General features: G+C 39.6%; 1 protein-coding gene across 2 annotated transcripts in view; it reads right to left on the reverse strand.

Moving 5' to 3' along the window:
• The window catches only part of Nhsl1 (NHS like 1), a 117,025-nt gene that overhangs the window by 20,203 nt on the left and 82,869 nt on the right, over positions 1-13,953 (reverse strand). For both annotated transcript variants that reach the window (XM_042667926.1, XM_042668011.1), the window contains exons 3-4: positions 12,601-12,728; positions 1,047-1,239 (exon numbers count right to left, since the gene is read on the reverse strand). In XM_042667926.1, the coding sequence (XP_042523860.1) occupies positions 1,047-1,239; positions 12,601-12,728 (321 nt within the window). The remainder of the gene's footprint in view (positions 1-1,046; positions 1,240-12,600; positions 12,729-13,953) is intronic.

Genomic DNA, 13,953 nt, shown 5'->3' on the forward strand with positions numbered 1-13,953 from the left:
TCCTCCCAAGTAGCCTCCCAAGTAGCTAGCCACTGGTGCCTAGCTTGATAAGCTTTTTAACAGTTCTTCTAAGTTTGTGAAAGATAATCTTGGAAATTTATGTACATTCTTATTTGTTTCCTTAACTACCACAAATGATTAAAGGCACAAATGATTAAATATTCCAGATTTCCAATTTCATGTAATTCTAAAAATTGCTTATTCAGCAGGAATAGATTTTTATTTGAAGATTGGAGTTCAAATTACAGAAATCCAAATATCATTTTGTCAGCAAATGAGAGGAGAAGTCTTTGGTTCAAACTCAGGGATTCACATTTGTTAGGCAGGTGCTCTATCACTTGAGCCAGGCCTCTAGTCCTTAAAATATATTTCTATACTTTTGTTTTGTTGGTCAGTCATAGGGCTTGAACTCTGGGCCTGGGCATTGTCCCTCAGCTCTTCAGCTTAAGGCAAGTGCTCTACCACCTGAGCCACAGCGCCACTTCCAGTTTTCTGGTGGTTAATTAGAGATAACAGTCTCACGATGTTCCTGCTCAGGCTGGCTTTGAACCATGACTCTCAGATATGTCTCCTGAGTAGCTAGGTTTACAGGCGTGAGCCACCAGCTATAGTTGTTAACTTACTTAGTAATTTCATTCTATTTCTCCCTTTTATCTACTTGAAAGGTTAAAAAAAACTACCAGAAACATTACAAAATAATTCTTTCTTCACTCTAGAAAATAAAATTAAAGTCACCCTGTGGAAGGAAATATACAATAACTTGTTTTTACACAGGATCACATTTATAAGATGCTCCTATTGCACAAAAATCTTATGAAAAAGCCACTCAACTTAGAAAGATACCCTTTCCACGACACCCAACTTTGGTGACAGTCTATTCACCTAACAAGCAACAGATACTTTATGTGCACACACATCTGTAATAATAGCATTCCCTGCAATAAACTGAGATCAGGAAGCCAAACCAGAGACATTCACTCTGCTGTATAAATAAAATGCTAAGCCACTCTCTATAGGTCATCCTGACTGTGCCCAGCAAAGCATACCAGTTATGTTAATGGGAACCACATCAGCCTGGACCGTTTGGGCTTGCTGTCGCATCTTCTCCTCTGGAGTTGGCAGTGGCAGTGACTTGGTCCAGTTCGTCTGAGTATTAAGGTCAGAAAAGTCACCTGAGGTTGGCGTTTTGGGTCTCCTGATGCCAATAAGTCTCTCTTCTTCTGATGAAGAGAGAGAACACTGTAGAGAAAGAAGAAGTCACACTGTTTAAAGAACTGGCAGGAACAGCTAAAAATATTTTTTAGCTTAAAAAAAATTAGACCCATTGTAAGGGAAGCCACAAGACGGCTCACATTTCAGAGAAGAAGGGATGACTGACGGAGGCAGACTGTGTGTGTATCCTCTTGCACATGACTCTCAATATATGATTTACCCTGGCCTGGGGCTGTAAACGAAGGATGGTTGATGGTTTTGCTGACCCACAAAATGTTCTCAGCTCTTCTCATCTTCCCTATCTTTACCATGGTCAGGAAGGTCATGGATTTTGTTTAACATTAGAAACTGAGACAACTTCATAGCTGTAGCCACCAGTTTCCATTTTTATTAAAATGGAGTCTTGCTTAAAGTCATTTCTAGCTTCAATCTTATTTCCTGTAGCCTCTGACCTCAAGAAACATTTCAAACTGGCAGGGCTATTGTTCAACGACTCGAGCTCTTCTCAAACCATCTATATGGAAAAAAAAAATCAGTGTGAAATTGTTAAATTATAAGCAGCTGACAAAGGCTGTGCTCTGAGCCTTATCAGAATTCCATGAAAATATTTCTAGCTGTGTCTGGTTTGATACAGATTAACATCCTCACTGAAGAGCCTTTCTCCAATATCTGTCTTCCCACAACACCTTCAACAGTGTCAGCAAGAAACCACGTTACCAAGCATTTTATGAAGGACTTGACCACAGCCCCATGGCAGCCAGTTCTGTGCTGAGGAAGTTTCAGGACCTCAAAATAAATGCAGCGTGCACAGGAACAACAAAAAATTAGCCATTGGTTTTTGGAGGGAATTAGATTATTATATATAGTAAACGTGTACCAAGTGTGCTTCAAGTCCAAAACAAGGCATTTGGGAATTTTACTTTAAATTAGTCTCAGGTCATCGAACCTCCCACAGAACACACTGTAATAAACACGGAGGCCAATTCAACCCCTCCCAGCACCCTCCAAGCAGCAAGGGTAACTCTGCAGACTCCTCAGCACAGCTTTGTTCTACCTGTATGTGAACTTCCTGAGAAAGGAATCACAACTGTAGATCCTCTTTGGTGACATATTTACCGTTGTAAAGATCTACCTACCCATCGGTCTATCATCTATCTTTTCTTTTGGTGCTGGTACTAGGACTTACACTCACGCAGGGACTCTCTATCATTTGAGACATGTTTCCAGTATGGCATTTTTTGCTATTTAAGAGATAAGTCTCTTGGATTTGTCTGTTTGGGTTGGCTTCAAGCCATGATCCTCTGGCCTCAGCCTCCTGAGTAGCTAGAATTACCAATGTGAGCCACAGACACCTGGCCTTATCCATCTTTGAAAGGTATACTTGGATACCTTTCTGAACTTAATGCAAAGTTCTAAAGGGATGGAGTGAAGAAATATAAACATATCCTTCTGTGAGAAATCTCAAGCAAAAGAACACTGTCTCACTGTGTATTGCTACAGAACTTACCTTGCTAGAGAGTGCCTGTATTTGTTCTAATGCTAGAAGCTCTATAAATAGGAAAAGACTACAAGGAACAGGCTCCACACTAAGAATCCATAGATATAAGCTGATTGTGAAATATGTGAACTTTCTCTTGCTGTAAAGTAAGGTCTCACTGACTACCTTCTGCACCTGCAGAGGTTCCTGCAGGATTCAGCGAGATGGTAGATGTAGAACTGTTAAATACATGGCTATGAAAGTGGTGTTCACATAAACACGACTTTAGGAAAGCAAAATCCCATGAAACTGTCTACTACTCCTTTTCCTTTTACTAAAAGATTAATGACAGCTGGCCACCAGTAGCTCACAGCTGTAATCCAAGCTACTTAGGAGGCTGAAATCTGAGGATCAGGGTTCAAAACTAGCCCGGGCAGGAAAGTCTTTAAGTCTCCTATCTCCAAGAAACCACCTAAAAGCCAGAAATGGAACTGTGGCTCAAGTGGTAGAGTGCTAGCCTTGAGCAAAAGCAGCTCAGGGACAGCACCCAGGCCCTGAGTTCAAGCCCTAGGACAGGTGTGTGTGTGCACCTCCCCCCAACACACAAAAGATGAACAGCAACAACAGCACTGTGGAAATAAAAATATGAATAATATAGCTTTTTAAATTTTAGTTTTGTAATTGTAACCCATAAAACACCTAGGAAAATGTGAAATGTTTAGAATTTAACTGATAAGTACACTCAATTTATATACTAAGCATATGTTACTGATGTCTTATGATCCTGATTTGCACCCCATCCCTTCATACTGATCTGGTTCAGTATGAAAATGGTACACATCCTTCTGTGATAACTAAGGCATGTTTGAGACAGCAGGAACTCAGCCACACTCGTGTAACCTGACCATTTGCAGCCATATGGCACTCTTGTTAAGTCTGACTTACAATATGCATTCTCTATAAGCACATGCACACACAAATTAAAAATGTCTAATGTTGACTCTCAACATAAGTAAACTAGAATGTCACTCTACTTTTCTGATATATACACAGAAGTAATTTTTAGGCAATCTTGAAGTACATCAAAAAAAATTGAAGGCAGTGATTAGCAAGTCCTAGCCAACAGGCTTAGAAGGAAAAGTGGAGCTCAAGGCTGACACGATGGATAGACACAGGACTGAACAACTGCCTCCTGCAGCAAGGGCTCTTTGTCCATGTGACACCAGACAAGGGATGGTGTGACACACGGCTTCACTGCTAGTTGGCATCTCCATGGGTCTCGGCAGCCCCAGTGACCCACTTGGCTTTCAGCTGGCTGGTGTCTGGAGTGGACAGTACTCACAATGAAGCAGCACCTGCCTGTAGTCTGGCTGCCATGAGGTGATCACCATCGACAAAGAGGATCAATTTTATACAATGTTCCTTCCTCTTGAAAAAACATTTCCCAGGCAAGTCATCTGTACTACCACAGTCTATGAACGAGAATGCCAGGATGGATGACTCAGAACCATACGACTCCCACTACCTCTGCTGTTTGGGAATGGGGTGCAGAGGCAGCAGGTTTGGAGAGTACAGTCAATGATCAGCTCAATTATAATGTATTATGGACAGGCTCATTAGTATTCCTCTTAAATCACTCTTCATGATGCCTTAGAACATTTGTATGTGCTATTACACACACACACACACACACACACACACACATTCTTCCTCTTGATATCCACCCAAATATCTAAAGAATTCATGTTCTTTAGATGTTTACTCAAGTCCTCTTCTTGTTAAGGTCTTATGGTTTATCCTATGCAAGTTCTGCTTCTCCCCTATATCTTATGCCCTGTTCTCTTCAGTAAGTACCATTCACACGCATGTGTGTACATTTCCTTCATCTGGTTTGTCTTTCACAAGCGACTGTAAATTTCATGAGGCCTTAAATCAGAATTACACTTAAAGCTGTTTCAGAATTTCAGCTCTAGAAGAGGTCCCATTTAGTAAATGAACACTCTATACCTTGTCCTAGATTACAGGTTTCATAGGAATGAGCTGATATAACCCTCACAGTGTTACCTTTGTTTGATAAAGAAGGAACTGGAGGCTTAGCAAAGGAAAGATCCTGCCTCTGAACGTTTGTGAGTAGGAAGCTAGGATTAGAATCCAGAAGTGACACCTAAGTCTCTGCTGCAAGGCAGGGTAGGGCAACTACTTGATAATATTTTTGATTACCAGGTCTTCTGGTCTAGCAATACAATCTCCTTTTGTATCTCTAAGTAAGAATAAAACCTTTAAAAAAAAAAAATCCACGATCAGCAGAAGAGTGGTGAGATGGATGGTGAGATGGATAAAAATTCAGCACTGTCTTATTTGGTAGCTGTCACTTCCCAACTGTGTATAAGCAGCTCCACCTTCCTGAGTTTAAACCCCAATTCTGCCAAAGTAGAATAAAAGCTATGTGACTCTAGGCACAAATGACCCAATTTCTCTAAACCATGTTATAGGTGTAATCAAAGCTGAACAAGGTGCTGAGCATGGTCTCTTGGTGCCTGAGACTTCTCCTGTGCCAGATTCTTAGTTTCAGGCAAGAAATACAGAGGTCTAGGAGACAAGGACACTTTCTTCTCATCCAAAAGAGAAGACAGAAGAGAACGGAGCCCATTTACTGTGTAACAGATGTGTACAGGAGACACTGATAGCAAGTCACTGTACAGACGTTCTCCTTGCTTTGCCTGAGTAATGGCCTGGGCATGAGAGATTTCAATTTTCTCATCCTTGTCTGCAATGAGACAGAGTAACAAGGTACCACAAATTACAGCTTAGTGCTCACACAGAGCCAGCACTGACCTGTTCAGACCTCCTATGTCCTGGACTTTCGCACATGAACAGGCCCACTAACACATGATTACCTTCACCGTCATCATTCCTAGACTGTAAACTAGCCTGGGTGGGGACTGTATCTACACACTGAGATTAAGTAGTGCCCACGTGGTCTTTCTGGTGAAAAAAGATTGAATATATGTCAGACAAACCAAAGATGGAATGAGAGACAACAAAGGCAGTCAACAATGGTGAAGGAATTTGGAGAATCTGGCAACCTTGTCCATTTATTTAACCAACTTGATATATGAAGAAGAGCAAAGAAAGAAAAGGAAACCCAAGGAGCCCTGCATTCCTTTCTTCCTGATGCTGTCGTCTAGCTCTGTGATTCCCAGAAAGTAAATTCATATTCCTGGGCACCAACCATTACAGTATCTATTTCATGGAGGATTCCTGTGGAAAGTGATAGGTGATTTGTGGAAAGTCCTGAGAATATTCTAAAGTGTTTTACTATTGTAAAATTAGCATGATCACTGATAGAAACTCTATGTAGAGATGACCCATGAAGCACTGACAATCAGACAAATTTTAGCAGTTGCTGAAACTTCTGAAATCCATTGCTTTGGGCAGGAAATTCTGTGTGGGTAGATTGGGAGAGTGGCCAAGTTTTCATAAAAACAGACATTGTCTATTGTGCCATTTTCTTTGATGTCTGGCTGGAAAACCCAAGCATTTTTAATAAAACTCCCCCTCATCATCTGAGCATGTTCCGTGCCACAGGCACGGTGCTAAAGGCTTTACAAACATTAACTGACTTCATCCTCACACTGCCCCTCTCAGGGAGATAGGCTAGCCGTGTCATTTATTATCAAAACTGGAACACCTTTGAGAGTAGATGCTATTAATAATTCCACAGCAGAGCAGCTGCACACCAGGGCTCACGGAGTCAGCCACGTGTGGTTTCTGTCTCTATAGCTAAGGAAACCTAAGCTCGTAGAGGGGAGTGGAGCCCCCACCCCCTTCAACAGGTGGGAAGCTGTTCCACACCTGGGCTTCAGTATTATGCTCACTGAGCCCCCTGGGTACAATTACATGGCAAGGCCCCAGTTCTTTCCCTCAAAGTTCTCATTTAGTTTAAGTATTTCCTTCTACAAACTCTAAAATAGATCCCTGAAGTGACGGTTCAAAGAACAACAGGAAACAGAAAATTTCAGGTTCTATCACTGCCGTTAAAGCCAACCATTTATTGCAAAAATTCCAGTTTAATTCATCTCTTCAATGGTGAAGTTTACACAAGAGATTGGGTAACACGGCTGACATCCTTTCCTTAAGACAATGGGCCTCTGTGAACATTTCTCAGAGTAAGCAAGCACATCACCTAACATACCCCTAACATGGCAGTTGGAAAAATCCCTATCAACTCACAGGAAGAATTTGGCACCTATAACTAAACTTCCTTCCAACACCTGAATAAACTGTTTGGTAGAATCTGTGATACACTGAAAACTGAAAAAAAAAAAAAAAAGAAGTCAAGACTAGAACAAAAGCCACGGCTTACTCTGATTTTACAGTTGGATACAAGTTGTGTTTTCTGGGATTTCAATAAGCCCTTTGCTGGCAGCATTTTTTTTCACACAGCATATTTACTATTTAGAGGATATTAAACAATTAGAAATAATTTAATAATCACCTTTAATATCAAAGATATGTGTGGCTATCATTCGCAAAATAACTTTCTTCATGCCACAGATTGTAGTGTCCTACTTTGTTAAGTATTTTGTATTAGAAAGATTAGAATAATTATTCCAGGACAATTAGCCAGTATAAATAGTCCAGATAGATGTTTCTAACTTCTCTTTGTTAATGTATGTATCCTTAACCTTTGTCATCTTGACAACCTTCATTTTATGAAGCTCCTATCCTAAATACATCAGGATGCTTTATATGAGAGAGATACAAATTAGATTTTTTTATTACTTAAAAAAAACTCTTATGATGTCAGATTATATGTAGCCTAAGCATTTGTTGTTAAGTCATGAGTCTCTTCTCTCTTATATAGGCTACTGTTCTCACCATGCCTTTACCCCAAAACCTAGCTAGGAAATAGAACAAGTTTTTCAATAGAATTCTCCCTCCAAAGTGACTTCTGCACACTCTATTTAAAGTGATCCTATTACAATGACTTTAAGAATAACGTATTCTCCATACTTTAAGAACTAAATTGCCATTTGGGGTCTTGGTCTTAACATGGTAGCACGATAATGTACTAGTTGAGGGACTTTTTTTTTCTGTATTTCCTGATTCCTACCTGATTTCAAGTGCCAGTGTGATGTTCTTCTAAATCCAGTGAATATCTAGGTCTATTTCTAGACTTTGCATTCCATTTTTATACTGTGTCCTGCTGGCCTGTATTTCAGGTGCCACACTGGAGAAATTCCTGGCTCTGTATTCGCTCTCACACCTGGCTAAGCATGACCCCTGCTTTCCAGCCTCCCAGCTAAAACTTTAGACTCAGCCTCTCAGGCCCTCTCCCATATCCTCTCAGTCCCTCCTCACAATAATCCCAAACCACAATAAAACAGATCAAATCTGCCCACCTTTTTTTTTTTTTTTGCTGTTATTGTGATAATTTTATAAATTAACATGTGAAGAAGTGATAGCATTTGTACATTGAGTCCTCAAATCCACCAAGATGGTATATCTATTTATCTACATCTTATCTGTGTCATTTAATACGAATGTAAAGTTTTAAAAAATAGATCTTGTACTTTCATCATTCCCATTTTTGTCTGCTGTCAAATTTTAACCTCAATTCTAAAAGTATACCTCTATCTTGATTTTAAAAATATAAAAGTTAATGATTTCTATATATTAATTTTATAATATTACATCACTGGGTTCTATTATTTGTAATAGTTTTACATTTTTATTTCCCTGAAATCAAGTATATAAGAATTCAATGTACAAAGAATAGAAATACAACACCAATATTTCCTGGTTGTGTACTTCTTGTAGATGGTACAACTTTTCCAATTATGCTGACTAGGTTCTTTGCAGATTAAAAAAAAACTATAATAATATAGTAATAATGGTAGTACCCATCCTTATCTTATATCTTATTCTAATAAGAATGGTCCACTAAAAATTATGTTAGATTTGAGGACAAGGCAGATAAAGTTTAAGTTTTGGGAATATCCATTTGTTTCTATACCAATGAGCATGTTGCTGTTTTTAATCAATAGTGACTGTTAAGTGGTACTAAATACAAGAGTAATATGTATAGTTTTAATTATCTGATTTTCCTTCTCAGATTTAATATGATTAATATGAGTAATGATTACATGATCAGGCAATATATCTAATACTGAACATACTTGCCTTACTATTAAAATAAACCCACTGGATTCAGGAGTACTTGTCTTTTAATGAGCTGCTAAATTTCTTAGTGATTTATTTATGACTTGTTAAGTCAAAATTCACGAATGATACTGGCTAGCTATTTTTCTGCTTTGTACAATTTTTGCAGGCTCTAGCCTCAGTGTGAAACTAATTCATTAAGAAAAACTCCATCTTTTCTTTTCTTTTTTCTTTACACTGAAAGTTTCAAGTGTTGGTTTTACCTGATAGGACTCCCTACCACAACCCTCACTGTGGGATCTCTTTAGGAAGAGTTTGTCCTGTAAGAGCAGAGTTGATATACTACATAAATTATAAAAGCAGTGTCAAGATTAACTAACTATATCACTCCTATCTAACAAGAGACTACATGATATGATATATGATATGCATATATAAGGTGTGTATGCATATGTGTGTATATACATACATATATACATGTGTATATATATATATGTATATATATATATATACACACACACACACATACATACACAGAGAGAGAGAGGGAGAGAGAGAGAGAGAGAAAAGACAGGGAAAAGAGAAAAGAGTATTCCAAATGCGTCTGAGTTAAATAACTGGCAGAAGAGTGTTGTACTTTACTGCGGAGGAGAAAACTATGATGACTAGTTATGTGTTTTTTAGAAGTGTGTGAATAGTGTATATTTGAATTTGGGCATGTTATCAGTGTGACATTTAAGTGGAGATGGACAAAGAACTGATAAACCTATGAGTTTGGGCCAGAGATGTAAATTTAGGAAACTTCAGGGAAAGCATGCCAAGCATGAATCTGTTACAGGGAAGCAGAGGGTGAGACCCGAGTCCCAAAGTTCCACTAGCAGTAGAGATTTGGAAGAGGAGAGTCCCAACAAATGACTGGGAGGCCATGTATAGATAGGAAGAAAAGTAGGATTTGCTGTGGTATCACAAAAATGATGTAAAATATCCTTAGAAACAAAGGTAATAAGTGATGTCACACACTGCTGAAAGGTTTAGAAGAATCCCAAGAGCTATTAGATTTGGCAACATGAAGGTGACTGATGGACTTAACAAAAGTAGTTTCAGTAGTGAGTGGGAAATAAGCGTTTGGAGGGGCTTCAAAAGAGATGGTGAGAAAAGGGCAGGAGACAGCAAGTCTAGACAGTTCTTTGGAGATATTTTATTATAAAGAGCAACTGAAAATGTGGTAGAAATCAGAGGAGGATGAAAGGTCAAAAGATGAAGATAAACAGCATGTTTGTACAGTGACAGTTGTGAAGCAATCAGGAGAGGGAGGGAGGGAAGGAGGGACAGGCAAAAGAAAAGAAGAAGGGAAGGAGGGGGAAAAGGAGAACGACGGAAGAAAGTTTAATATGAAGGTATAATATCAGATGATATTTAGTTAACAGAGAATAATATCCATTAAATACTATACATTTATGTTACAAAGTAAGCAGATATGAACTTGATTCTGAAGCAAATTTCTTATCAAACTACCCTGAGATGACAGTCCTAGTGACTTAAAAAGTTCTGACTCTACTTCATTCATCTTGGTTCTATATATTTAAGAGATTGGGAAAAACAAAAGTTACCTTTAAACATCACTAACAATATATCCCAAGGATTTCAAAGTGCTTTCAACCAACAGCAAATATTAACCTGATTATTATTATAATTATAATTATTATTATTTTTGGTCAGTCATGGGGCTGGGCACTATCCCTGAGCTCTTCAGTTCAAGGTGAGTGTAATACCACTTGAACCACAGCTCCGCTCCCAGTTTTCTGGTCGTTTATTGGAGATAAGAGTCTCATGGACTTTCCTACCTGGGCTGGCTTTGAACCATGACCCTCAGATCTCAGCCTCCTGAGTAGCTAGGATTACAGGCATGAGCCACCAGCACCTGCCTTAACCTGGATTTTTAAGACATAAAAGTAACAAAAAAAATTTGACAATCAAGGAAGTCAGGGTCAGGCAGTGATCGTGTGTTTTCAGGAGAGGAAAGGTATAGGAAGGCTAGGCGTGCAGACATGGAGCTGGAACCTGGGTACCTACAGGGGCCCTCAATCACTGATCTGATTGCCTTGGGGAAAAAAGAAACAACATGTGGGCCCAAGCAGAGCTTTCTATAGTTTTATTATTTTTTTTGGGGGGGGGTCCAGTCGTGGGGCCTGAACTCTGGACCTGGGCGCTGTCCCTCAGCTCTTCAGCTCAAGCTTAGTGCTCTACCACTTGAGCCACAGCGCCACTTCCAGCTTTTTTCTTTTTGCTTATGTGGTGCTGAGGAATCTTTTTTAGGCTGAAATTTTTAAAATTAATATTAAAGTTAACAAATCATAACTATACATTGTATGATATAGTATGATGTTTTAATATACATATGCAATGTAGAACAATTATATCAAGGTAATTGGTGTATCTATTCCATCTTTTGAACCTTTTAAAACCATTTTTCAATTGAAACTCCCTTAGTTATTTTGAGATGTATCTGTAGACTAGAGGTATAGCTCAGTGCAGAGCTTGTCTACCACGAGTAAGGACCTGCAATAAATTCCTAGCACCACACACAAAGAAAAATAGGAAGAAAGGGAAAAGGAAAGAAAAGACATACAAAGAAAATTATTCACTATAGCCACTATATCCAAACTTAAAACTTACTCCTACTATCCATCTGAAGCTTCATGCTCTTTGATCAACAATTCCCCATTCTCTTCTTTGAAACCTAAATTTTCATCACAGAACATTTTTTCTCTATTTAAAAATATTTCTTGGGCTGGGAAGGTGGCTCAGTGGTAGAGCGCTTGCCTTGCAAGCCTGAGGCCCTGGGTTCAATTCCTCAGCACCACTTAAGAAAAAAGCCGGAAGTGGTGCTGTGGCTCAAGTGGTAGAGTGCTAGCCTTGAGCTGAAGAGCTGAGGGACAGCGCCCAGGCCCAGAGTTCAGGCCCACAACCGGACCCAAAAAAAAAAAAAAAAAAAAAAAGAATCTGGGCCCAATGTTCATTTGAAGGGCAACTATTATCTTAACAAATTTTTATAAGTTTCCAACCAATAAAGTATTTATGTATTGATTTAATGCCATTAAAAGTTTTGATTAATTAAAAATAGTTTCTAACTCAAAGCCTGTTTATCAAATTTTATTTTAACTCTAGTGTGAGTCCACATTCCTTAATAAAATGAAAATAATACTATATAAATAAAAACCTTCATACATGTTCTTTCATATGCAAGTAGAACTGAGAAAATACATCTCCCTATGCAATTTGTGCATCATTAAAGATGAAAAGGTAACCCCAATGCACATGACATCCCATCAGTAAGTGAATTGCCCAGTGCAATAATACTAAGTAAAAGCACTGCTGACATCAGATGTATATTAATATCCTGCCCACTTCTGGAAAAGTGGCTTCTGCTGCTATACTTGAGAGTCTATTATGGCTTGAATGGGTTCATCCTCCGGAAGTCCATGTGTTGGAGGCCTGGTCTTCAGTGTGGGGCTATGAGAAGGTGGGAGGTCTATAAGACACTGAAGGTCATTCCCTAATCCTTCAGGGAATCTTTTGTGGGAGCCCTAGGGAGTTCTCAGGGGAGCACTGCTACACAAGTTTCATTGGATCCTGCCAGGCCTCTCATACCTCCGGTTTTGAGGTATGACTGGCCGTTCATAGTAACTAAAATGCAGGCTTTATCATGATGTTGCCAAGACCCAGACTGAGCTTCATAGCCTTACCTTCTGATCATTTTCTGCATCCTCATCCTGATACTCGTCACCCACAGGGCTGGCACTGGCTGCGAAGGTGGGTCCCTGAGAGTAGTATTGAGAACTGCGGCAGCCATCCCGCCTCAGCTTATCACATTCTGCAGAGAGAGAGAGAGAAAAAGAGAGAGAGAAAGAGAGGAGGAAGGGAGGGAGGGAGAACATTAGAACTCAGAATCTGTTGACTCCTCTAACTTTTCCAGTTACAGTTTACTAGGCAAAATAGAACTTCACAATAGATATAATTAAAAAAGTGATTTAGGGCTGGGAAGGTGGCTCAGTGGTAGAGCGCTTGCCTTGCATGCATGAGGCCCTGGGTTCGATTCCCCAGCACCACATAAGCAAAAAGAAAAAAAAAGCCGGAAGTGGCGCTGTGGCTTAAGTGGTAGAGCGCTAGCCTTGAGCTGAAGAGCTGAGGGACAGCGCCAGGCCCACAGTTCAGGCCCCACAACTGGACCCAAAAAAAAAAAAAAAGGGGGATTTAAAAACCTTAAAGATGATCAAAGCACCTACCTACCACATTAATTCACTTTAAATAGACTATTTTCAGAGGTCACAACCCTTAAGTAGATATCATCATTAACTTTACTCACAAGAAATTGAAAGTTAGGGTAATTAAACTGTGATGTAATGTTATACAAACTAAGCAACAGAATAAAGACTTTAACACAGAGCTTAAAGTACTACTGCACTTTAATTTTTGACATGTAACGATAGTTATTCCACATTTAGAATAAAACAAGAAACAACACACAAACAATTGCCATGCAATGCTGTCTCTTAGACGCATCCACAGGAAGATCTCATGCAAGGTCACGAATCACAATGTTCTCATTTTATTTCGTTATCAATGTGTGTGTGTGTGTGTGCGCGCGCGCTCGCGAGCGCATGCACGGTGTTGGAGATACTGACCAGGTGCTGCCATTTCTCTGGGCTACACGCCAAGCCCTCAATTTAATTTAGTTACCAAACTGCCTATAAGCACAGTGTGGAATTTCATGTGAAGCTGGTGCCAGCCTCAGAGAAGATGCCTGTCCACAGGAGATGTGTGGCACCAAGTAGAAGGTAATGGGGACACAGCAGGGGGCTGGGCCAGGGGCACATGGTCAAGGGAAACCACTGCACTGAGGACACTCATGGCTGGGCTAGAAAAATTTCTAAGGCTTTTACAGCACCAGGAGCTTGCTTATTCCCAGCTACAATGAAGGCACTTGCTTGACCAAAAGGATTTGCCACATGGTTTCTAAAAGATCTAGCTTTCTAAAATTGCAAAAAATGTGCTTGGTTTTGGATTTTTTCTCTTTCATAGTTGTATAAAACCACTTT

Source organism: Dipodomys spectabilis, unplaced genomic scaffold, assembly GCF_019054845.1.
Source record: "Dipodomys spectabilis isolate Male_0828 unplaced genomic scaffold, ASM1905484v1 ptg000001l, whole genome shotgun sequence".
NCBI lineage: Eukaryota > Metazoa > Chordata > Mammalia > Rodentia > Heteromyidae > Dipodomys > Dipodomys spectabilis.